Source organism: Trichosurus vulpecula, chromosome 8 (genome assembly GCF_011100635.1).
Source record: "Trichosurus vulpecula isolate mTriVul1 chromosome 8, mTriVul1.pri, whole genome shotgun sequence".
Lineage (NCBI taxonomy): Eukaryota > Metazoa > Chordata > Mammalia > Diprotodontia > Phalangeridae > Trichosurus > Trichosurus vulpecula.
The window spans coordinates 203,235,802-203,262,410 of NC_050580.1; the positions used below are offsets into that span (position 1 = coordinate 203,235,802).

General features: G+C 42.5%; 1 protein-coding gene across 1 annotated transcript; it reads right to left on the reverse strand.

The window, feature by feature from the left end:
- Window positions 1–1,378: 1,378 nt before the first annotated feature.
- VRTN (vertebrae development associated) lies at window positions 1,379–3,415 on the reverse strand. Its single transcript, XM_036769656.1, has one exon. It carries the CDS (start codon window positions 3,413–3,415, stop codon window positions 1,379–1,381), a length of 2,037 nt encoding a protein of 678 aa, XP_036625551.1.
- Window positions 3,416–26,609: the final 23,194 nt, after the last annotated feature.

Sequence of the window (26,609 nt, forward strand, 5' to 3'; positions counted from 1 at the left end):
TTCACCAGTCAGACAAGCAATTTTAAACAGTTTCCCCTCCCCCCAACCTACTCGTCATTCATACAATGGAGCAGTTGGATACCTTCACCTGGAAGAGCCCACCTCTGGCCTGGTGGCCTACTGCTGTGTGAGCCAAGGGCAAAGCTGGGGGACTTTGCTGAGAGATAGGAGGAAAGGAGGAAGAGGAGGGCCAGGAGAACAAACACCAAGGTATTATACCTGTAGCATCACTGGGTGGCAACCCAGATGTGACCTCTTGGAAACATATCTAGTTAAAGAAGGCAAACGTCCAACTTTGCTGCTGAGAGAATGGATGGAACCTTTTCCCCAGGAAGAGTTTGGCTCCCTGGACACCCTCCCACCCTCCGCAAAGGTGGTGAGGTGGGAAAAGGAAGCTAAGAGGCTAGAGCCAAGCTGCTATCTCTACAGGGCCAGCTTTCAGCACCTCTGAGCTAATCCCCCAAAACACACACAAGCTCCCTGGATCACACTGACCCCATAGGAGTGAACCAGCCTCCAGACATGCAAGAATTCAGATCCCAGCCTGATGCTTTCACCCTCAAGAGCCAAGCCACAGTAGCAATAGCCTCTAACTACTCTTTATCCCCACCCCCACCCCCCAAAATAAACCAAATATATTCTTGCTGTAGCTTGACTGAGCTTAATGAGATGCCAGGGGATCAGGGCACTTTGAGCCTGGCAGAGTTCTCCCAAGTTCAGGAGTCCATGTTGGGGAAATAGATTAGGCTTGGGTACACAAAACCAGACTATAGAAGCTGCTGTGCCCAGGGAGGCATATACATTCCAGTTCTCTGTCCAGACTCCACCACTGCTGCCAACATACCCTCTATCTCTTTCAATCCTGCTCATACCAACAGGGTATGTCTGAGCAGGAAAGTCTAGAGGGGACAACTAATAAAAAAAAAAATTCCTCAAACTGCAGAAGTGGAGGTACACAAGTCTTTCCTACCATCCAGGTCAAGCAACCCACCTCCTCCCCACCTCCACAAGTCCCTGAGACAGTGGGCATCCATTTCAATGGGCCCCTCCCCAGCAGTTTCATTCTCCTCTATTCCAGGAGAGCTAACAGAACCTGAAAATAAAAAATAAGAATAACAAAGACTACAAAATGGAGAAGGCATCTTACATCTCACAACAATTAAGTATGGGCAAAGCAGCCAGCCACCTCCTGGGACTTTGTACCAGAGCCAGAGGGGGAAAGAAGTAGAGCCAATATTCTCTTGGGAGGGGAGGAAAGATAATCATTGCCAGACTGAAGGGGTCCTGGTAGGGCGACAGGACAGGTCGGTTAACCTCCAAGCTAGCTCCTCTTCTCCTAGCTTACTTCCCAGGTATGGGCCACTTCTTCCCTTCATTCTTAGGCATCAACCAGAGTGAGGCCATCATGGAGGGCTCGCTTCCACATGTAGTATGTTGATCGTGCTGTGAAAGGGAAGTGGGTGCTGAACTCCTTATATGAGGGGAAAGTCTTTGACTCAAAACGTCGTTGTAAGAAGAGCTTAGCTTGGGCTTTGAATTGGGTCGTGGCAATTACATCCATGACAAATACCCGGCCGTTGCTAGTACTACTACCACCTCCGTTAACCCCACCGCCTGCCACCGCATAACCAGACAGGGTGCCGTGATAGGGCCCCAGAGAGCGATCCTCCCTGGGGGTTCCCTCCTTCTGGATTGTTGGCACCACTGGCTTCTCTCCCACCTCTGCCTTCCCCATGGCTCCCAGGACACCCCTGCTAGGGATCTGGGAGGGGAGGCTGTATCGAGAGTTAGGCTTCCCTTTGGCTATACTCTTCCAGAACCAGAAGGAGCTGGGTGACAGACTGGGATAGCGGAGGCGGAATCGACAGAAAGGAAGGTGCCCACCCTGGACTTGCCTCCTGGCAGCCCGGCGTAGTCGCTTCTGCCACCTAGCTAGGGAGGGCTTCAGAGCCAAGAGCCCCCGAGAGCTCGGTTGTACTCCAGCCAGCCCCTTCCTGATGGGAATGCCCTTTCCGGGCTGCAAGATATCCCCAGTGGGAGGATGAAGGCTCCCCACTGGGAGGGGTGGTGGGATCTTGAAGTTGGGGTTTCCCTTGATAGCCTTCCTGCGCCAGTTATAGTAGGTTGATCGAGAGATACCGGGGAAACTGCGTTTGAAGCATCGGTAGGGTACCAGTGTGTTCATGGAGATGCAGCGCTCCAGGTAGCTCTTTGCTCCCTGCATGAAGATGCCTGTCGGGCCAGGGTCCAGAGGATAACTCTTCTTCCCCTCTGCTGACAGCTTTTCCAGCTCCTCCACCTCCAGGGATGTCCCAGACACGGGATCCTTACTCGTACCACCATCAGAGGTACCCTGAAGCTCATGCTTCCAGGCATAGTAAGTAGACCTCGAGATTTCAGGGAACATCTGTCGGAAGCGCTGCAAAGGTATTACATTGCCATCCTGGAAACACGACTGGAGGAAGTGCTTAGCGACAAAGCGAGTCGCTGCCTTCTGGCGGTGTTCACGTGACTGGCGTTTCCAGCGGTAAAAGGTGCTCTTGGTGATGCTGTACCGCTCTCGGAGATGAGAGTAGGTGAGCTGAGGGTCTTGGTTCAGCAACTCCAGCGTCTCTGCCGGGGGGACTGGAGGAGGAGGAGGAGGGCTGGCTACCTCTGACTCTACTTCCTCTAATCCCACCACTGCAGAAAAATATTCTGGTTTGAACACCTGGCTAGCCAGCAGCTGGCCTGCCAGCAGCTGCCCGGACCACATGATGTGCAGAGTCGAGGGGGGCTGGTTACAGCAGCGGGGCCTGATCAGCCGGTGGAAATAGGGCCGGATCTTGAGGTTCCACATGGGATAGATGGAATAGATGTTGTGTTGGAGAACTGACGCCAGGGCATAAAGGTGCCACACATTGGCAAAGCTGTCAGGGAAGCAGGTAGCTTTAACATCCACATCGAAGATGGCCTCCAGGGTAGCAGGGGGAAGGCTGGTCATCTCTGGAGTCTCCTCTGAGCAGAGAGAATAGCGGACAGCCTGTAGCATCACCTTGGAATCAATCATGCCTTTGAGATAGTAGTGTTTGTTCAGCAGCATCTCCACCACAGTCCGGGCCCGGAGTTCTGGGCTCAGGCCAGGCCCACCCCACAGCAACACGCTGGCCGCCTCAAACAGACGGCTCCCCTTCCCTTTGCATGCCAAGGGAAGCATATTCTTGGGGGCATCTTCTGGATACAGACTGAGAGCCACTGAATCCACATCCATCTCACCTTGGAATTGTTCCCCACTGCGGCAACTGGGTAGAGAGAAGGAAGACAGTGTCTTCTTGGCTTCCAGGGCTGCATTGGTCAGACCCTCCAGGCCAAAGCATTCAGCCGCTTCCTGGAGCTCCTGGAGCACACTTTGCACCAGCTGGGTCCGTGAGATCATTCTGCAGAGAAGGACAAGGCAAAGGTCAGAGAAGATGTGGTGAATGGAGGCCTAGAGGTAATTTCTATCTCCTGCTGACACCACCAACCCCCTTTCTTCCTCTCTTAGGGAAAGTACAAATGCTCAACACCTGGGATTCAAGAGGCCAGTTCTTGAAAAGGCCTCATTATCAAAACAGATCCGGGACCCCACAGAACCTACAGGTTCTTATTCACCTTTTTCAAGTCTTGGACCCCTTCTTCTCAAAATAATGTTTTTAAATGCATTTATGAAAAAAGGCATAGGATCCCAAAGAAAACCGATTACATGGAAATACAGGATGTAAGCCTATGTTACCATTTTTTAAAACAGGTTCACAAACCTCAGATTTAAGCACTCCTTGCCAGAGAATCCCAGAGCTAGACAGGACCTTACCTCTTAATCATTTAGTCTAATCCCCTCACTTTCTAGAATAGGAAAGTAAGGCCTAAAGAGTAAGTGACTTGCCCAAGGTGACTTAAGCTTTAAGCAGCAGAACCTGAATTCATACCAGGTCTTCTGACTCAAACTTCCCCATACTGCCACAAACCCTCTCATTCTACAGAGAAGTAAGCTAAGTCCCGGTGAAGTGATATAATTTATCCCTTAGGTCATAAAGTTAGGAAGCGTTGATCAGGATTCTAGCCCAGATCTTCTGGCTCCTGGGCCAGGGCTATTTTTAGGAATGCCCACATCGTACCCCTTCCCCCTTCCTGCTTTAAAAAGATTCAAAAGACAGACCTATGCAGAGGGCAGTGAAGCTTCCCTGTTGCCCCCAAAAGCTGGCTCCAAAAAAGGGACAACTTGTCCCACTTCCTCCCAAAGAAACTCTGGGTCCTAACTGAGCCAAGAACACAATTGGGAACGGGAATGAAGCTTGGGTGGAAGGGACAGAGGCAAGGGGGGAGGGTGCATCTCAACACTCTTAAGCAGAGATAATTGCTAATATAATTCAGGTGAAACACAGAGGCTTGATAACTGCCTTCCCAAAGAGACAAAAGCAGGGGCTAGCCAAGTGGTTTGGGAAATAGAGGGGGTATGTAACCCATAGTAAGAGAGAAAGGGAAAAAGGGAAAAGAGGGAGAGAGGTAGATGACAGCTATTCATTTTTCCAGTAGTGTCCTATATTTTCAGCCCTCTCCCCCTCCTAAAAGTGTCCATACTAATAGGCCACAGGACTTTCTCCTCTTACCTATTAGTAGGTTCAGATGTGGAAGATCCAATAATGGCCTCAACCCCCTTACAAATGTATCTTCCACACAGGACTTCCCAGGTGGGCTGACACATAACAAGTGAGGTGGAAGACCTAGTTGTGTTATTTTCTAGTTCTAGATTTATGATCCTCCAGACCCTGTCTGAGAAGCACCACTATTACTTCCACTTTATAGATGAAGAAGCAGAGGCTCAGAAAAGTTATCTCACTTGCTCAGGCTCATATACATTCTGTGAGATGGGCTTTGAATTGAGGTTTTTCGGTCCTGAAATCCAGGTGCCTATCCATTTTAACATGCTGCCCAAAGGATGATACACCCCACATCAGTAGAGCGCTTTACCATGTACTGTCACGTACACCATAGCATTTCAGTTGAAGAGTGGAAGCAGGGCTGGCTGCCATTCTCCAGAATCAAGTGCCCCCGAAAGGAAGGACGGCTCCATCCTCAATAGTTAATCTCCTACCACGTGTTAGGGACTGTGTGAGGTGTTTGGAACACAAAGGCAAAAATAAAATGGTCTCTGCCCTCACAAAGCTTATATTCTAGGATCCAAGAAACTCTAAGTATATAAACACATGCAAAATATATGCGGAATTAACACGGTGATTTCAACGGAAGGAAAAGGTGTCAGGGGCCAGAGGGATGAGGAAAGGCCTCATATATGAGCTGGTGTTTTAGATGAACTTTGAAGGAAACTAGAGATTCTAAGAGATGGGTGAGAACCTCTGTAAGGTGTCTTCCAGCTAGAGATCTACGGTCCTGAAACTAAATGATCTGGGGTGAGTGGATGATGGCACCCTTAATAGTAACGGGGAAGCTTGGACAAAGGGAATGAGTTGGCACGATGGATAAACCGCTAAGCCTGGAGTGAGTGAGGAAGAGCTGAGTTCAAATTTAGCCTCTCACATTTACTAGCCAGATAACCTTGGGCAAGTCACCTGTTTGGCTCAATTTCCTCAACTGTAAAAAACTGGGAAAAATTGTAGCTCGTACAGTTACACCTACTTCCCAGGGTTGTTGTGAAAACTAAATGAGATAATAATTGTAAAGGGATTAGCGCAGTGCCTGGTATGTAGTAAGCACTATATAAAAGCTAGCTATTTATTATGATTATTATTATTATGGGAGGGTTTGGGTGGATGAAGTTAAGATAATAAATTCTGTTTCAGACATTCTGAGTTTGAGATACCTCCAAGACTGAAACTCAGGGAAAAGATCAAGATCTGAAAGTCACCTGCATAAACATTGAAGCAGATGAAATCACCTGGAGACTGGATACCATATAGAAAGGACAGCCTTGGCCTTGGGGCACAGTCATGCAAAGGGGTCAGAAGATGAATGATCCCATGAGAGATTGTAAAGGATCAAAAAGGTGGGAGAACAAGGAGAGGGCAGCATTGCTAAAGCCAAGGAGAGAGGGAGGGAGGGGGTGAGGGGAAGAGATAAACAGAGAAAGAGAGAGGGGGGTGGGGAGAGAGGGAGAGAGAGACCAAGCACCTAGGAAGACTGAGTGGTCGACAGTGTCAAAAGCTACAGAGAAGGTCAAGGAAAAAAGACCATGGGGGTTAGTGCCTTAGATCAGTTTTCAGTAGGGTGGTAAAAGTCAAAAGTCAGCTGGCAAAAGCTTGATAAGGGAATAGGTACTGGGATGAACATAAAAATTGGGAGGTGGAAGAAACCTTAAAAGATCATGGAATCCAAATTTCCCACCCTGGAGAGAAAGAAACTGAGGCTCGTAAAAAGCTTTTCCAAGGTCACACAAAGCAGTTGAGTAGTAGAACCAAGATGCCGGCCCAGGTTCTTGGACCTCAAATCAGTCTCCTGCACTGTTCCAACGTGCCCAGGAGCCACATCACAAGCTCCTCCTAGTCCTTCTAAGACACTACGGAAAGTCAGAGTATTAAGTGGGCACTTACTAGATGCTAACTTGCAAATATTTAGGTGCCTTTAGGCACATAACCTTCACATCAAACACTGCAGTTCACAAAGAAAGGTAACAGCCCAGCTCAAGGAGTTCACATTTCCATGCCAGAGGCAGCATGCAAATAATTATGTGCATACAAGGTATATCCAGTGTAAATGGAAGGTGAGCTCAGAGGAAAGGCACTACTAGTGTGTGCTGGGAGGGTGGGTACGGGGCAGGGGGAACAACCCAGAAAGGCCTCCTGCAGAATGTAGGGTTTGAGTAGAGTCCTTGGAGTTGGAATTTTCCTGAATGTATAGGAGGAGTTGGGAGGAATCCAGAGTAGAAATTTCATTAAGCTTAACCTTAAATATAATATTTTGTCTCCAAAAAATGCTTAATGAGTGTTAACTGAACTGAATTGACTACAAGGGTGGATTTCATATCACCTGGTTTCCCTGAGGCTACTACAGCTGAGGAGTGTGGGTGGTAAATGCAAAGTCAGGATCCAAGCCTTGTTGCGGTTATGACACTGCATCTCCAACATTATCACTCTGTCCCCCAAATCTGCAGTGGTCTTCCTCCTCATGTCCACTTCCCAGCTCTCTTATTGTCCTTCAAGTCCCAGCTAAAAACCCACCTTTTCTGATCCTCCTTAATTCTAGTGCCTTCCCTCCATTGGTTATTTTCAATTATCGTTTGCTTGTTATCTCCCATCCCCCTTTAGATCGTGAGCTCCTCAAGGGTAGGGACTATCTTTGGCCTTTCTTTGTAAACCCAGTGTTTTAGCCTGACACGTAGTAGGCACTTTAGAAATGCTAGTTGACTGACTGGGTCAGCCATGCTGGATCTCTAATAAAATGCTCTCCATTACAAAGACAAATTTGTCATCTCTTTCCCTCCCCTTTCAGTTCTTGCTGGAGCCTGTGTGCATTTTCCCTCCCAGGTTCTTCAGAAGTGAGAAATTATTACTGCTGACTGAAGCAACATCCCGCCTTAACTCACCAACACCTCCCCCCAACCCAATGATGGTGTCAACAGAACCAGAAGGTGAAAAAGGAGAATATAGGATTTCAAGGAATCTATGTTGTCATCATTTAGTACAACCCCTTTTCAAAGAATCTGCCAAGAGGTACCAGGGTTAATATACTAGGTCCCAGGAGCCCGAAAAGCTAAGGCCAGCTGGGCCAGCTTACCCCTATCCCATGCCAGTGTGCTAAACCCTGGAAGCTGGGCCTACATTGGTATCTCCCTTCCTGGCCCTGCCTCCCCCATGCCTTGTACAGTCTGTCCTATGTAGCTCAGCAGCTATCATATTCCCTCGGTCTCTAATATCCCCAAAGTCTTAGTGATTTTTAGCTACAATAAGCTGAATAATATCCTGTATAGTTGGATTAAAAAAGAATTTATTAATGTACAAAAACAGCCCCTGCCCTCAAGGAACTTACATTCTGCTAAGTCTATTTCTTTTCTGTTATGTCCTATCTTCCCAGCTCACTGGGGGAAAGGATAGAGGCTAAGTGTCTAGCTCCCACAGTACTGAGCCCATAGTAATGATGTGTACTGCTCTTCATTCTCCAGACTGACCGGCAGCTTAACAAATCAAATCCATAGAGAGACTCAACCAACACCTCCTCAACTGTTCCCACTCCCCATCATTAAGTTACTCCAGTTCTGACCCTTGTTCAAGTCTCATCCTCAGCCCCAAGGAGAAGAAATAACTGCCATATTGAGGAAGTTACTCTTTCTCCCTCCAATGGTAGCTAGCAGGTTCTACACCGAGCCCAAGAAAATGTGGGCACCTTGACTTGAGCGGCTCTACAGTGGGGAAGGGAGTGTCGAGGTGGAAGAAAGACAGTGACCTCCGCTCTCAAATGGATACCTCCCACACAGTACAACTGAAACCTAGCACCGAGATCCAGTACACCTTTCTTTAACCCTGAGGCCACAACTAGGACAGGGCAAAGCCACCAGCAGGCCTAAGGCATGGATGGGAAAGGGGAGTTATAGGGTGAGAAAAAAAGAGGAAGAAAGAAGGAAAACAAGTTGAAAGAAAAAGTAGAATGCCATTATCAGTTGTCCCTCAACACCAGCTGCAGGGAACTGGACGTAACAGGCTTGAGGAATAAGAAGAAGAGACAGCAAGTCACTCAGTGAGTTTCTTCATCTAGAAAAAGCGAAGGGTTGAGGAGATGACCTCTAAGGTCCTACAATCCTAAGACATTAAGTCCAGGGAAGAGAAATTCCAGAAACTGGGGAGGGGCCAAGCTTAGGTTCATTGTGTTGGCTGGTGAAGGGATTTGCTTAGTGTGGGGGTTGGGAAGAGAGAGAAAAGCTTTATAAAACAACCTCTTCCCTTTCTTCTCTCTCCCCTTTCTTCAATCTCTCTCTTCAAAATTTCTCTCTCTCTCTCTTTCTCTTTCTCTCTCCCCCCATCCCAAAAGCAGTCAGGGGTAGTGGCTCCCTGACCCAAGGACATGACCCACCCCCCCATACTGCATTTGGACTCCTCTTTCTCCCACAGCATAGGCTCCAGACACCCCAAGCTGCAGGAGTTGACTCAGCAGCAGCATGAACCCAACAAAAACATACCCTTTTCCACCCAGATTGGGCCACTGGGGAACCTCACCCTACTGACCTTGTAGCCTGAAGCCCTGCAGGGCTCCCAGTACCTGGTCCCAGTGTCCACTTTCTCGCTCTGTACTTCTCAGCCTTGGACATTTAAATCCCAGGGCGGGAATCCCACCAAGTCTGTCTTCCCCAGCTGGGCACCATATTCACACTGGATCTGGTTTCAGATCTGGAGTGAGCCATTTTACACTGAACCAAACCATCCACAGCCAACTGGTGAGTGTGTGAAAAGATTTAAGCTCCTCCCCTCCCCCCACCAGGAAATAGTCCATCCTCAAGTACTCTTGTCTCAAGATGAAAGAAGTGTAGATTCGGGGGGTCACTTCCAAAGCTAAAGTGATAATAGCTATTGTCCTGGGACCCTCAAATCAGCAGGACTTCTTAAAGTGGCAGTTCTGCAACTGATCCTAAACTCTTCAGGAAACCTACCCAAGTTGGAAGGTCCCAATTCCTAATTTTTAAAAAGGTTTCTAAAATGCAGAGGTGGGGGTGGGTTAAATCAGGAAGGGGAGAAATTCTGAGACCAAGACTGTCTCCCAGGGGAAATTACACAGAGCAAAGCATGGGGTCTAGCAACCAGACAACTTGATTGACTGTCCTGGGACCTTGGGGGCTCTTTAGTTTTCCCCAAAATCCACCCCCACCCTTTCCAATTGATTGCCCAGTCTCTTCCAAAGAGGACGGTAGGAGGCTGGAGTTCTTAGCTTCAGGAGCTAAGGAAAGAAGTCACCCCTCGAGGAGCTAAGTCCCCATCTCATCCCCTGAACTCCCCAGTTACCAGTACCATCTCTGTGCAAGAGTCCTCACCCTGTATGCCTTCAGTTGGGCCTCCGAACCCTATCATTACTTCCCAGGATGGCCCCAGTCTCCTCAAAGGTCATTGACTGGACAGCCCCTGTGAACCTTCCGAGTGTCTAGGCCAGGGCTAAAGAAATCAGAAGCGTGAGTGTGTGTGTCCATATGTGTGTTTACGTGTGTACATTGGGGGAGGGGTTACTTTGGGAAGAAAGTGGTCAGGAGAATAAAGAACCAAGCAACCAGAAGTATGGGGGTGGGGTGAGAGTCAAACCTCTGCCCCCTCCCCCTTTGATTCACCTTAGTAGGCTTACCAACAGAACACCAGAGAGGGAAAAGCCTTCAATCGAGTCCTATCTAGCCCTTCCCGGTGGGGGAGGTCGGACTGGATTGTTCCCTGCAGTGTCTTTTCCCCAGGGCTTTTTCCTGTCTAGTTTTAACCCTTTGCGTGCCCCAAATTACCTAGCTACCCAGCTTCCGATCCCATTCCTCAGTAAATTTTCACCTGTACCACCACCACCACCTTTCTTTCTCTTCCCTCCCAGCCAGATCCCCCCTCCCCCAGGTACCATATTCTTCAGATGCCAATCCCTCACCTTTTAAGTAACTGACTTCTTACCTTGGGCAGCTACTGTAAAATGCCCCTCCATGTCACTCTTCCAACTTCTTCAAATCAGGGGATCCATCTTCCCAACTCTCTTCTTACTCTTCCAGAGGTCATCTACACCTAAGATTTCAATTGTCTGTGTAAATGTCTCTGAAACCTCTCTTCAGCCCCAACTTCTTCCTTTAAGGTTCTTTTGATTTCTGAATCTACGATCTTGATGTGGTCCAGTCCTGAAACATCCAACTGTCTTCTGTACATGGCTCAAGCTACTAGCTCCTAAGAATCCTGGGGTCCCAAAACAAAATCCCACTTCAGGGAAATTAAAGCTTGCTGCCACTCCAGACTTTCAGATGTCTGGGGATGACCATCAGCCCCATTCAATTCAATTCAACCGAAGTAAGTACAGCCTAAAGGCCAAGCACCTAGGTGGACCAAGAGAATACAAAAACCAGTCCCTGCCCTCAGGGAATATACATTCTACTGGGAATTTACTTACCTCACATTTGGGTGTCATCTTCTTCTCCTCCCTCCAATTTCACATGCAATCAACCAATCTCTAAATCCTAATCTCAAACTGTTTTCTTTAGTTTAGTTCCCAAGGTCATCGATACCTAGCTCAAGCCTTTCTACTGGATTACTACAATGCCCCTTAAAAAAAAAACCCTGCAATACCATCTTAACTGGACTTGCTTTCTGTCTCTGCCCTCTATACCGACTCGGTATTCAGATGCACAACTCTGAAGAGACTCACCTTCTTAAAAGCCTCTCATGGCTCCCCATTGCTTGTGTGCTACATCCCAAACTTCTTAACTGGTGCTTCCAATCTACCTTTTTACCTTAATCTCATATTGTTTCCCTTTAAGTACTCTAGGTAGTAGCTAACCTTAATTCCCCAACTTGTCCCTCCCTTTCCTAGCCCCACTGCCATTGTTCTTCCTATCTCTAACATTACCCCCACCGCCCACTCTCTACCGGTTGAAAATAAACTCTTGGGTACTTCTTCTATGAACTGCCCTGAACTCCCCCACCCCACTCCAGAACTAACTCCCCGCGTGCGTATTATACGGTTTGACTTTTAAAGCTCCTTCTACCTTCCCAGTCTTACACCTTGCCTTTATTCTAGTCCTACATCCAGTGATTCTGGCTTCCTTACTATTCTTTGAAAAAGACTCTCCCTCTCGTGACTCCTCAAATTTTCTTCCTTTTTTTTTTTGTTTGTTTTTTCGAGGCAGTTGGCATTAAGTGATTTGCCCAGGTTCACACAGCTAATGTGTCAAGTGTCTGAGGCCGCATTTGAACTCAGATCCTCCTGACTCCAGGGCCAGCGTTCTATCCATTGTGCCACTAAACTGCCCTTTTTAAAAAAAAAAATTATTGACATCTTTTGCGGTTTTTTTTTACAGCACCAAAATCTGTCCCAATACACCTCTCCCAGAAAGCCATTCCATATAATGAATATCATTTTTAAAGAATAAGATTTTTAAAAATCAGCAAAACTGATCAAAAGTCTGAAAATATACACAGCGTAACACAGAGTGGACCTTCCACCTCTGCAAAGGAGTGGGATGGGGATACCTGCTCATTTTTATTCTTTGGTGATATGCTCGTTTGGTTGGTTTTTTTTTAGTTTTGCAAGTCGGATTTGATTTTTTTGTGATCGTTCTTTCGATTTACATCATTGCAGTGATTGTATATATTGTTTTCTTGGCTCTGTTTACTTCTCTGCACTTCCTGTCAATCTTTCCATCTTCCTCTGTATCCATCATATTCATCATATCTTACAGCATAGCAGTACCTCATTATCATGGGGTTGCCCCCCATACCTAGAATTGCCTCCCTCCTCACCTTAACCTGCTAGCTTCCCTGGCTTCCCTTCAAATCTCAATTAAAATCCCACCTTCTGCAAAAAGCTTTTCCTAATCCCTCTTAAAGGTAGTGTCTTCCCTCTGAGATTATCTCCCATTTTATCCTGACCATATCTTGTTTGTACGTAGTTGTTTGCATGTCGTCGTTCAATTATGAGATCCTTGAGGACAGTGACTGTCTTTTGCCTTTCTTTGTATCCCCAGCATTTAGCATACTGTCTGACTCGTAGTAGGCAGTATTGACTTGACATATCGCATTCTAATTTGTGTTACAGTTCTATTTGTAAATATCTTATCTACACCATGAGATTATGAGCTCCTAGAGAACTGGCTTACCTTGTTTATCAATTGAGGTCCCATAGGACCATACTTACCACTTAATACATTTTCTTAGAATTAAATTTAAATGAAGTCTTCCCTATCATCATCAAAAAGCATTTATTTCAGAACCAGTACAAAGAAATTGACTCAGACTGGATTGTTAAGTACCAGCTTACACCATGGTGGATAACACTGACACAGATAAACAGTGAAGGGATTCAGCTAGATGGCTGTGAGGTCTCTTCCACCTCTGGAATCATGATCCTTTGTTCTTAGGTGTGGGACAGATGAATGGTCTTGTGTGTCTTGTAGGAATCAATCTCTTCATTTGAAAGTCAGAAAATTCAGCCAAAATTCCAATTTTTATACACACACATCAGAAAACACTATACCACGAAACCAAGATTCTTCCAGGGCAGCTCCAGTTATCCAGAGGAGTGGGGAGGAAGGAAGGAAGGAAGGAAGGAAGGAAGGAAGGAAGGAAGGAAGGAAGGAAGGGGAGAGAGAGAGAGAGAGAGAGAGAGAGAGAGAGAGAGAGAAAGGAAGGAAGGAAGAAAGAAAGAGGAAGGAAGGGAGAGATGAAGGAAAGAATGGAGGAAGGAAGGAAAGAAAGAAAGAGAGACAGAAAGAAAGCAAGAAAGGAAGAAAGAAAGGAAGGAAGGAGAGAGAGAGAGACAGAAAGAGAAAGGAAGGAAGAAAGAAAGAAAGAGGAAGGAAGGAAGAGATGAAGGGAGGGAGGAAGGAAAGAAAGAGAGAGAAAGAAAGAAAGAAAGGAAGTAAGGGAAGGAGGGAAGGAAAGGGAGGAGAGAAGGAAAGGGAAAGAGAATAGGAAGGAAGGAGAAGAAGGGAGGGAAGGAAGGGAGGAAGCAGAAGGAAGGAAAGAAGGCAAGAAGGAAAGAAAGAAGGAAAGAAGGATACCTATTAAGTACTTACTGTTTGCCCAGCAGTGTGCTAAATTCAAGGGATATGAATTTTTTAAGACAGCTCCTTCCTTTAAGTAGCTAACATAAAGGAAGACAACATATACATATAAGGGAGTGGTGACCAGGGAAGAAAGGAGTGTTTTGAACAGGGTAGTTTCAAGGACGGTGATGGGATGCATAGAGCAAATTGATTGACATGATCCTTCCAGGAATGAATTAATATTCCCAAAGTTAAATGTGGACATGTGGGGAGGGTTGTGTGTGTGAGGAGCACTGGTGCATGGGGAGGCAAAGAAAGGATGTTCTGGCTGTAGCAGAGAGCAGCACTCTCTGTGCTCAATCTGGATTCAGCCATGTCATTCTCAGAAGCAGTGGAGATTAGTTCACTGTCATAGAAACACATAGTCAAACACAAATGATGTACACATGCTGGACAGTATTGTTAAGAGGACAGAGTTTGTCACAAAATCAAAGGAATGGTAATAGGGTCAGTGACCCAACACCAAAAAGGTTGGGGTTTCCTGAACGTAACGAAAGGAATGCATACAGGGAGATGGTTTGAGTTGCATGGTGTAGACAACTCTGAAAGATGAAAATTCAGATTTACAAAAAAACGGAGGTGAGTATTTGGATATAGTGTATTAGATTTAGAGCTGGAAGGGAAATTGGTTATTAGATAACAGGTTGCTAGTTCTTTGGACCATGAACAGCACTGGAAAGGACATTAAAAGTCTTCTAGTCCAATGCCCTTATTTTACAAATGACAAAATTAAGGCTTGTAGAGGTTAAGTGACTTGCCCAAGGTTACACAGGTAAAGCCCGAATTTGAATCCAGGTACTTTAACATTAGGTCCCAGGTACCATACTTGCAGCTTAAAACAAGAATTCACTGGGCGCAGTGAGTAGAGCACTAGCCCTGGAGTCAGGAGGACCTGAGTTCAAACGCGGGCTCAGACATTTGATACATGTGCTAGCTGTGTGACCTTGGACAAGTCACTTAACCCCAACTGACCTGCCAAAAAAACAAACAAAAAAAGAATTCATAACTGACATATGTGCTTAAAATAATTTCTCTTTTTCAGAGAAGAAAAATTACAGCATATGAATGTAGAAGAATATTATTATGACATAAGAAAGGAAGAAAGGGACAGATTCAGAGATACCTGAGAAGACTTGGATGAACTGATACAGAATGAAGTGAGAAGAATCAGTGTCCCTGGAGAACAATTTATATAACTATAAAGAAAAATAACTTTTGAATATTTAAGAACTCTGATCAATGCAATGGTCAACCAGCAGAAGACTGATGATTAGGCATTGAACATTCCCACATACAAAGCACAGAAAAAGAAGACTGAACAGGAAACCTCAAATGTATGTTCTATACAGCTCGGGTTTTTTTTTTTATCTTTTTTAATTTTAGACTTGAATACTAAAACTTAAATACATAATAAGAAAAGAAAAATGTATTATAAACTTAAATATTAAAACTTAAATCTGAAATAAGAAAAAATGTACATAGCAGAACATAAGGGAGGATTCAAAAAAGAGCAATAAATTTCCATTTCAAGAAAGCCTATATATTAAATATTACACACTGTGTTGAAAGCTGGAAGTCATCTTTTCTTTGCTTCCTTGTAGGTTTTCCTTTGTTCTTTGCTGTACACTTTTTCTTTGCTCTTTTTTCTCCCTTCATTCCCCCTCCCCCTACAATTAAGCATGGATATATTTATATATGTGGATACTGATGGGGGGGCAGAGCCAAGATGGCGGCTGGTAAGCAGGAACTAGTGTGAGCTCCGTACTGAGTCCCTCCAAAAACCTATAAAAAATGGCTCTGAACCAATTCTAGAACGGCAGAACCCACAAAACACAGCAGAGGGAAGCAGGGTTCCAGCCCAGGACAGCCTGGATGGTCTCTGGGTGAGGTCTATCCCACGCGGAGCTGGGAGCTGGGAACGGAGTGGAGCAGAACCCAGCCTGAATGGCGTGGACCATCCGAGCGGAGGGGGCCCTAGCGCCCTGAATCAGTGAGCTGCGGCAGTTACCAGACTCCTTAACCCACAAACACCAAAGACTTTGGAGAAGGTTAGTGGGAAAAGCTGTGGGAGTAGAAGGAGTTCGGCTTCCAGCCCGTGGGGCAGCGGAGGTGTGGCAGCTACAGCTGTTGGCCCACCTGGTGGGAGGAATTAAGTGGCGGATCAGAGCAGGAGTGCTCAGCCTGCTGAAGATCAAGGCCTATCCGGGTTTGGGGTTGGGGAAGCAGCAGTGCTGGTGTGGCAGAGCTGGCACCTCCCCCCCAAACGTGGAACATAGAACTCTCTAGTCTACAAGCAGTCATACCCCACTGAAAAACTCAAAGGTCAAGTTAGTTGGCTGGGAATATGGCCAGGCAGCGAAAACGCACCGAGATTCAGTCTCAGACTTTGCATTCTTTCTTTGCTGACAAAGAAGACCAAAACATACAGCCTAAAGAAGTCAATAAAGTGCAAGAGCCTACACCAAAAGCCTCCAAGAAAAACAGGAACCGGTCCCAGGCCATGGAAGAGCTCAAAAAGGATTTGAAAAAGCAAATTAGAGAAGTAGAGGAAAAATTGGGAAGAGAAATGAGAAGGATGCGAGAAAACCATGAAAAACAAGTCAATGACTTGCTAAAGGAGACCCAAAAAAATACTGAAAAATACACTGAAGAAAACAACACCTTAAAAAACAGACTAACTCAAATGGCAAAAGAGCTCCAAAAAGCCAATGAGGAGAAGAATGCCTTGAAAGGCAGAATTAGCCAAATGGAAAAGGAGGTCCAAAAGACCACTGAAGAAAATACTACTTTAAAAATTAGATAGGGATACTGATGTATACATACACATATACATATATACACATACATACATAGATATATTCATAAACATATACTTTCTCTAAGAGATTCTACTCCTAATCTTTGTTTTTATGTTTGTACATTAACAGCTTGGGTTTTTAAAAGTATGTGACAGATTGAACACATTCACCCCAAAGCTATTCTGTTTGGCTATCTCCCTTGGAACTGTCTTCTGATATATTCTGAGGATGATATAAAAATGTTTTACTGGTGTTCTTTTATTTTTTTTTCTTTTGCCAATACTGTCATAAGTCTCTTCCCGCCCTCCCATTATTTTCCCTCCCCCTTCAAAAGAGCTCTCCTTTATATGATGTTATAACAAATGAGCAGAGTCAAGCAAAACAGACACATTACCCATGTTTGAACAAATAAATGTCTCATTCTGTACCTACAGTTACCCCTCTGTCAGGAGGTGGGAAGCTTGCTTCATTAGTCTTCTGATGATTAGCCATTGTACTGATCAGAGTTCCTAATTCTTTAAAAGTTATTTCTCTTTATAATTTTGCAGTTATTCTATCACTGGTAAATTGTTTTCCAAGACCAGCCCACTTCATTCTGTATCACTCTATCCAGGTCTCCTCAGGTTTTCCTGAATCTATCCCTTTCTTTACTTCTTTTGACGTAATAATATTTTTACATTCATATGCCATAATTTGTTCACCCATTTCCCAACAGATAGGTACCTAGTTTGTTTCCAGTTCATTGCTACAACAAAATAATAACAGTAGCATAGAGTGCTTACTATGTGCCAGGCACTGTGCTGAACACTTTGCAGTTAACATCTCATTTGGTCCTCACAACAACCTTGGTTGCTATTATTACACCCATTTTAGAGATGAGATTGAAGCAACTAGTGGTTAAATGACTTGTCTGGGGTCATACAGCTAGCAAGTATCTGAGTTCAAATTTGCACCCAGGTCTTCCTGCCTCCAGCCCCAGCACTGCACCACCTACCTAGCCACCTATAACAAAAAGGGCTGCTATAAATATTTCTGTACATCTGAACCTTTTCCCTCTTTCCTTATCTTTGGGGAGTAGGAGCCTCGTAGTGGTGTTATTGAGTCAAAGGTAATGTACATTTTAGTGACTTTTTAGGTAGAATACCAAATTGCTTTCCAGAATGGGTGGACCCATCCTCAGCACTACCAGCAATGAGCACGTCAACGTGCCTGTTCTTCCACAGCTCCTCCAACAGATGTCATTTTAATTTTTTTGGCCATTTTTGTCAGTTTGATGGGTTTGAGATGCAACCTGTTTTAACATGCATTTCTCTTGTTAGTAATTTCGAACATCTTTCTAATGGTTATTGATAACTTTCATTTGTTCATTTGGGAACTGCTTGTTTACATCCTTTGGTTAATAACTCTTATTCTTATATATTTGTATCAGTTTTTATGCATTTTTGGTTATTGTTTTTCATAGAGATTTATTGTAAAGGTTCATTCTCAGTTAACTATTTTCCTTCTAATATTAATAGCATTGATTTTTCTTTGTACGAAACTTTTTTCAACTTTACATAGTCAGAGTTGTTTGTTACAGCTTTTGTGATATTTTCTATCGCCTTGTTTGATCAAGAAGTCTTTCCTTATCCATCATTTTGAAAAGTATTTTCTTTTTTCCTCCTCTAATTTGTTCATGAAGTTATCTTTTACACCTAGGTCACGTCAATTTAGAGATTATTGTAGGATTCGGTATGTAATATCGTAACCCAATTTCTGCCATACACCTTACCAATTTTATTGGTATTTTATTGGAAATTTTATTGATGATGGGTCCTCATCCCAGTAGTTGGGGGCTTTGGGCTTATTGAACATTATGTTACTATAAGGGTGGGGGCTATCAGATGATCCTTAAACCATTCATTGGATTCATGATCCACTCCCCCACCCCAATTACTAACAAGGTGGGCTATGTACCCTAATACCTTTATCAGACACAAACACCTATATTGAATCATTTAGCAAAAGCATTAAACTTGGTATAGAAAGTCCTTAGTCAATTTGGAAGGAGTGAAAACTGTTGGCTAAAATGAAATATTTCCACACAGGAAGTGTAATCATGCCCTATGGGTCTTTTAATAAAATAGCAAGTCAGTTCAGAATCTGGAAGTAAAGTGATTGGCTAGCCAAGTGGCAGAAATTATTCCAGAGGAAATCCTTTAAGGGAGAGAGGGGAGGAAAGACCCTTTGTCTCCTCCTTTACCCTTTGACTGGAGGATGACATTGTATACTTGAAAATGTCAGAAGATTTTGGATTTCCAGACCCATTGGCGTCCCCAGAAAAGCAATGGCTGATGGGACCATGTACATCGAGAGTTGACAAACTAGACACAATGAGATAAAACAGTATTAGGATTCTATAAGGACTCCATAAAAGGGAGACAATTCCTTCCAGTAATCAGGAGCTATCACCCCTTTACCACATTTGCTCTCTAACTTTCTCTTGGATTTTGGGTATATTTGTGGGAGGGATTATGTCTCAGACTTCAAAAGGGATGTCTTATACCAACCTTTTTTTACTGTACCACCTTAATAAACACCTGTTTCTTAAAGCTAATTAACCCTGGCTGGCTAATTGATGTCAACAGATAATGAAGTGAATGTATTAGTTGGGGATTTGCAAGCTATATAGGGTGTCCCTAAAGTCTGGACACATAGGCAAAAATGCATATTTTGAAATATTTGGAATATTAACAGACCTTAGCCCCCTTGACTTCTTTTTCTGCTAGAGGAGAAGGTGTACTCAATGGAAATCATAGATGCAACACACTTGATTGAACGCATAAAGAGTGAACGTGCTAAAATTGACGACATTGTGGAGTTATTGCATCGAGTTCATGTGAATCTTGCAAAGTGCATCAACCTTTGCATCACAAATGATGGAAATCACATTGAAGATGTTATTTGTTAATATTCCAATTAAATAAAATGTTGAGAATTTCATTCATTTCATTTATTGAAAATATGCATTTTTGCCTATGTGTCCAGACTTTAGGAACACCCTGTAGTACTAAGAAACTACCTCTAACTCCTTAGGGTTACCCCTAAAACCTTGAGGGGACAAGCAGAAAGACAACCTTCTGGGGACCCCACCTGCCAATGTCGGGGGGCGGGGTTGGAAGAATGAACTCCTGAGTCTTATATGCCTAATCTGTTCCACTGATTAGCTTTTCTATATTCTAACCATCACCAAATAGTTTAGATAATTGTTGCTTTAGTTTAAGATCTGATACTACTAGATTCCCTTTTTTCTCACATTTTTCACTGTTTTCCTTGAGATTCTTGATCTTTTATTCCTCCAGATTAATATTGCTAATATTTTCCCCCCAACACTATATAAAGCAACTTTTTGATAGTTTGATATGATATCAAATAAGTAAGTTTATATTTAGGTACTATTGTCATTTTCACAAAATTGTCATAGCCCAAGCATGAACAATTAATCTCTCCTTATTTTGATCTGTCATCATTATTATTATTACAAACCGTGTTTTGTAGTTATAATTCCTATGTAATTCCTGTGAATGTCTTGGTACTATACTGCCAAATATTTTATATACTCTAGTTTTTTAAAAGACATTTCTCTTTCATCTTTTGCTAATTATGTTCAGAAAGGTTGGCAATTTTGTGAATTTATTGCATATCCTGCTACTTTGCTAAAGTTATTAGTTTCAATTAATTGTTCAGTTGAATCTGTAGAGGTCTTTCAGTAAATCATCATGTAATCTAGAAAAAGCAATTATCTTCTTCCTTCTCTGCCTATGCTTATTACTTCAATTTCTTTTTGTTTTATTGCTACAGATATTGTTTCTTAAACTATAACAAATAATGATGATAAGGAACATCTTTGCCTCATCACTGATCTTTTTGGAAAGGATTCTAATATTTCTAGATTACAGATAATAGTGCTTATTGGTTTTAGACCTCATTTGCCATATTAAGGAAGGTCCATTTATGCCTATTCTTTTTATGGTTTTTAGCATATTTTGTATTTTTCCAAAACTTTTTATATATAATTATGTGGGGGGTTTTCTATGATTTTTTTGTTGTTACTGTGGTCTATTACGTTTATAGTTATCTTAATATTGAACCAACCCTGCATCCCTGGCATAAATTGAACTTGGTGATTACTGTATAGTCTTTTAAAATCTGTTGCTGTAGCCTCTTTGCTAATATATTATTCCATATTTTTTCTTAAATATTCACTAGGGATATTGATCTACAGTTTTATTTCTGTTTTGCTTTCACTTTGTTTAGGTATCAAGACCACATTTGTTTCATAGAAGGAATTTGGTAGGTTCTTTTCTTTTCATCTTTTTGCAAATAGTTTATGTAAAATTGGAATTAATTGGTTTTTACATGTTTGATAGAATTCACTTGTAAACCTATCTGGTCCTAAGTTGTTGTGTTTTGGGGGTGGGGGGGGCAGGGCAGAGTACAAAGCTCATTTGCGGCTTATGTGAAGACTGGGTTATATAAAATCTCTTTCTCATTTAGTTAATTTGAATATTTTATATATTTGTAAACATCCATCCGGTTTACTTGTTAACAGTTTTTTGGTATAAAATTGGATAAAATTGTTTCTAATAATTTGCTTTATTTCCTCTTCACTTGTAAATTCTCCTTTTTCAATTTTGATACTAGCAATTTGGTTTTTCTTTTTGTTTGAAAAATCAGATTAACTATTGTTTTGTCTATTTTATTAGTTTTTCCCAAAAAGCTCTTAATTTTTTTTATCAGTTTAATTTTTTTGTGTTTAATTTTTTTCATCCTTCTGATTTTCAGAATTTCTATTCTACTTTTGTGTTTACTTTTAAAAAATGTATTATTTTTCTATTTTTTTTAGTTCATGGTCAAGTCATCAATCTATTCTTTCTTTCTTTTGCTGCTGATGGTGTCTAGAGACATAAATTTCCTTCTAGGAAGCCAAAGCTGTTTCCATCTGAGAGAATTGACTCTTTAGTTGCTTTTCTGGGAGCCTGTTGATGAGACGAAAGGAATTACTTTATTGGTTGGTTAGAGAAAGGCAGGATCAGCAGAGAGAGCTAGTTAGCTCTTCAGATGCTATGCTGATTGGAGGAGAGCTGAATCCTGCTGCTGATCTAGAACTAATCTGACTTATTGCTCTTTAGTACCATTTACAATCCAAGAGAGGGGAAAACCTCTCAGGAGGGCCTGGTTTCCCTTTACTGCCCTCTGTGGCTTTAAAGGGAGAAAAACAGATGGAAAATAATGGCTTTACTTCTATTTTGCTGTAAGCCATGCTTATTGTAGAAGGGGTTTGGCTTTGCTAGAAATTGATTTCAGATAGTAGAACCCAACTGAGTTCTGGTTGGGCTTGTCTGCATTACCCAGAGATACTCTACAGTTCTCTGACTTAAGGGAATAAATAGTTTGTCACTAAACAAGTACAATGTTGACAATATTTTTGCTTTTAAAAAAAAGCATAACATTTTGTCAGTACACTGTTAAATGTGGCTACAAGATTTTTTTAAGTTTATCACTACTTCACTGGCTCAAGAGTGAAGACCAGCTTTGCTCAGCAGGAGATTGCTGAGGAAAGGAAGGGGAACAGCTAACAGGGAAGAGGTTTCCTCTGGTGTAGATTGTTCCTGAAGGCACCAAGACTATCAAGACCTGCAGATCTAGGGTTTTGAGTTACCTCTAGGCATAGAGGTTTCTCCAATTTTGCACCTGTTTGCTAGTTTTCTATGTGTGGATGTACTTTCCCCCAGGGACATTTCATGCATTGGTGGGACAGTGACACTTCATGAGTGAACCCTGATCCTTTGATTATCATAGCTTTGCCTTCTATTGAGTAAATATGATTATTGTTGCTTTTGCCTTATCAGTAAGTGTTTTATACTTAAGAGTTAGTGGTATCACAATGTACAGATATGAGAAGACACCTCCCCCCTCACTATTTTGTAGAGGTGGGGTAGGAAGAGGTGTGGAACATTTCATATATTGTCAGATTTCTTCCTAAATATTGATACGCTAATTTGATTTTTTTCCCTTTTTCTTTTTTATAAAGAGTATTCATTATACGAAATGGCTCTCTGGGATGGAGAGGAATACAAGGGGAAATTTAAGCTATGTAAAAACAGAAGATATCAATAAAATTATTTTTTAAAAGTCAATGGTATCTGTGAGAAACGTGGTTTTAGGGATCACTGGACTTCCTAGGCAGGGCCAAAGTCCTGAGGAAGAAACATATTATAATCCTTAGGGAAGGCTGTACAGACCACAGGACTTCCAGAGGAAGACCAAGTGGTAGCCATCCCTTAACCTGTGGGGATCACAGGACACCCCAAGACAAGATCCAGGAGTAAGCCTGGCGAGCTTCCGCTGCCTGTTACTTCCCTTCACTTGACCTTAGGAAAATCCATGTGATTTGCCCATTCTCACCCAAAGAACTCAAGACCAGAGTGGGCAGAGGAAGGCATTTTATTACGCTCCTTGAGGGAGCCGGTGTAGTGCTCACAGGAACACTCACACTGATACAGCTGCAGGAGCAGGGGTAACCATTCCCTCCACTCCTGTTAGAGTCATGGTTAGTTTACAGTCTTTGTTTTTTACATAGTTTTCCTAGGTTATACAGTTTATATAAATAGGATAATAAGGATACAGAAGCAAAAGTGAAGTTAATTAGATTTTCCTTGTCTTAGTTTAGGATTAAACTATAATTCTTTTACTTCCCCTACTTTCCTTCTTTAACATATGCAAATCAGTAGGCCTGGATTCTTGACCAAGACCAGACCCTAGATAAGCTTGAACAGGTTCAAGTGGGTTTGGCCTCTCTAATTCCTTAGACTGCCTTCTCAAAAAGTATACACATATGTACAAGCCTCTGACCTCTTATCTGACTGACCTTGAGGCCTGGTCTCTGCTAAAGCTGGGGTGGGGGAGGGTGGGGAAGCACACCTTTAGTTCTGTGGAAACAAAACTCCTCCTCCCATTTCTTACAGTATCATAATGTTTTGTGTAAATAGGAAGCACACTACTATGTGCTCAGGAGAATAAACTGGAAAGTAATAGAAGCATACCCCAAAAATGTATACACCTAGGTTAATCCCTAAAGAGGTTGAGTAACAGTAGTGACTAGCCCTCCAATCTGAGAAAACCCATCATAATTGTTATATGAGGGTAGGTTAAGAATAAATCAGTTCACGTGCATACCTTTTGACCCAGCAATACCACTTCTAGGACTGTATCCCAAAGAGATCATGAAAATGGGAAAAGGACCCACATGTACAAAAATATTTATAGCAGCTGTTTTTGTGGTGGCAAAGAACTGGAAATTGAGGGGATGCCCATCAATTGGGGAATGACTGAACAAGTGGTGGTATATGAATGTAATGGAACACTGTTGTGCTATAAGAAATGATGAACAGACCGACTTCAGAAAGACCTGGAAAGACTTATATGAACTGATGCTGAGTGAAGTGAGCAGAACCAGGAGAACATTGTACACAGTAACAGCCATAGTGTGTGATGACTGACTTTGATAGACTTAGCTCTTCTCAGCAATGCAAGGACCTAAAACAATTCCAAAAGACTCATGATGGATAATACCATCCACATCCAGAAAAAGAAATATGGAGTTTGAATGCCGTTCGAAGCAGATTATTTCATTTTTTTGTTTTGTTTTGTTTTATGTTTTTCTTTCTCATGATTATTCCCATTCATTCTAATTCTTCTATACAACATGACTAATGTGAAAATACGTTTAATAGGAATGTATATGTAGAGCCTATATCAGATTGCATGCTGCCTCGGGGAGAGGAAGGGGAGGGAGGGTAAAAAAATGTAAAACTTGTAGAAGTGAAAGTTGAAAACTAAAAATAAATAAATTAACTTATTTTAAAAAAAGAAAAAATCAGTTCAGAGAGAGAAAGAAAGGAGGTGCAGGTGCTATATCAGCTGCCATGCCAGTAGTTGACACTACCCAAATGGATGGGGTTTTAGCCACACCTAGGCTACAGCTGGTTTTGCTAAACCAATTTTTTTTCTTTCTTTTTAAACCTTTATTATAAGGGATGGCTTGCTGGATAAGGGAGAAGATGGAGGGACATATTGAACTGAATATGATATAAAAAACAAAAGGCATCAATAAAAATAATATTCCCTTTCTGGGAGGAGCCATTCAAGCAAAGGAAAAGACCTCTGGGGCAGAAGGTACTTTTGAGGTGAGAATTCCAAGTGGAACAGATCTTTCAAGATGAAAAGTTTTATGGGGCATGATGGAGGAGAACAGAATGAAGGCTGGCGAGAAATGGAGAGGAACTGGACTTGGAGTCAGGAATATCTAGATTTAAATTCTGTCTGATACTTTCTGACTATGTGACCTTAGGCAATGCATTTGACCTTACTGTAACTCAGTTTTTTCATCTGCAAAATGGACTTTAAGTTCCCTTTCCTTTCTAGATCTTTGATCCTATGAACCCAGGCTCAATTCCACGACTTTCAATGAGGTATCCACACTTTGCGGATAATAATATTTTACGTATATGCCAGGCACATCAGCCAGATGCCCCTTTCTTCATAATGTCCTTGAGAAGTAGCGAGAATATCGATATCCCCATTTTATAGATAGGGAAACTGTGACTCAGGGGAAGGAACTTCCCCGATGTATCAGAAACGGGATTCAAATCCCAATCTCCTTGTTCCAAATCCAAGGATATTTCAATTATACCACACTGACTCTCAGGGGAAACCAAAGTTCAGTGAAGTTGGGACTTGCTGAGATTCTCACCTAGGTCTCAACTGTAAGTTTAAGAATTTTCAGCACTTCTTATGTTGCTGGAGAACAGTGATAAGACTTAAAGATCCTGAAATAGAAGACAGTGGGTTTCGGCCCTCAAGGAACAATCAAATTTAAGAGTGTGTGTGTGTGTGTGTGTGTGTGTGTGTGTGCACGTGCGCGCATGTATAAAACAGTTAAAGAACAATTAAATGCTAAATGTAATATGTGTGTATAACAATTAACATTAAATGTTAAATTATTCTCCAAAAAAAATGTTAAATTATTTGGTAGTCACTAAGAGTGATTAGGAAATCAAAGAATGGTTGAGCTGGGAGAAATCTTAGAAATGATCTGGTCTAACATCTTCTTTTAAAAATAAGTTTAAAAAGCACCTACTTGACAAATATGATGTACAAAGAACAGAAAAGGGTGATTGTATATTAAATTCCATACAATTTTCTTTTTTAAATATGTATTAAATGTAACATAGTGGTACCAACCCTATCCTCTTTGCATCCCCCCCTGAACTTCCTCCTTCTCTCATCTGTATATTTTAATAACATTTCATTGATAAACTTTTCTCTTCTTCTTCATCTTCTTTTTCTTCTTCCTCTTCCTCTTCCTTTTCTCCTCCTCCTCCTTCTTCATCTTCTTCTCCTTCTTCTCCTCCTCCTCCTCCTTCTTCTTCCTTTTCCTCCTCTTCCTCTTCTCTTTCTCCTCCTCCTTCTACTATCACTAGTATTATCTCCCCACAGCTCTTCTCAACAAAAATAATAGCCTTCTCTTGTGACAAATAAATAAAGTCCAACAAAACTAATTCACACATTGCCCATAACAGAAAGTGTATGTTTGCTTCTGTGCCTACAGTCCATCACCTCTCTGTCAGGTGACGGAAAGCATGCTCCATCAGCTTTCTGGAGTCATGTTGACCATTGCATTGATGAGAATTCTTTATTCCTTCAAAGTTGTTTTTCTTTATGATTTTGTAATCATTGTATAAATTGTTCTCTAGAATCTGCTCACTCCATCCATGTCTTCTCAGCTTTCCCTGAATCCATACCTTTCTTCATTTCTTATAACATAATAGTATTCTTCTACATTCATATACCATACTTGGTTCACTCATTTCTCAACTGATAGGCACCCACTTTGTTTCCAGGTCTTTACTACAATAAAAAGTGCTGTTATAAATATTTCTGTGCCTCTGAAAACTTTCCTTCTTCCCTTGATCTCTCTGGGGGAGTAGGACCCTAGTAATGGTATTACTGGGTCAAAAGTAATGTATAGTTTAGTG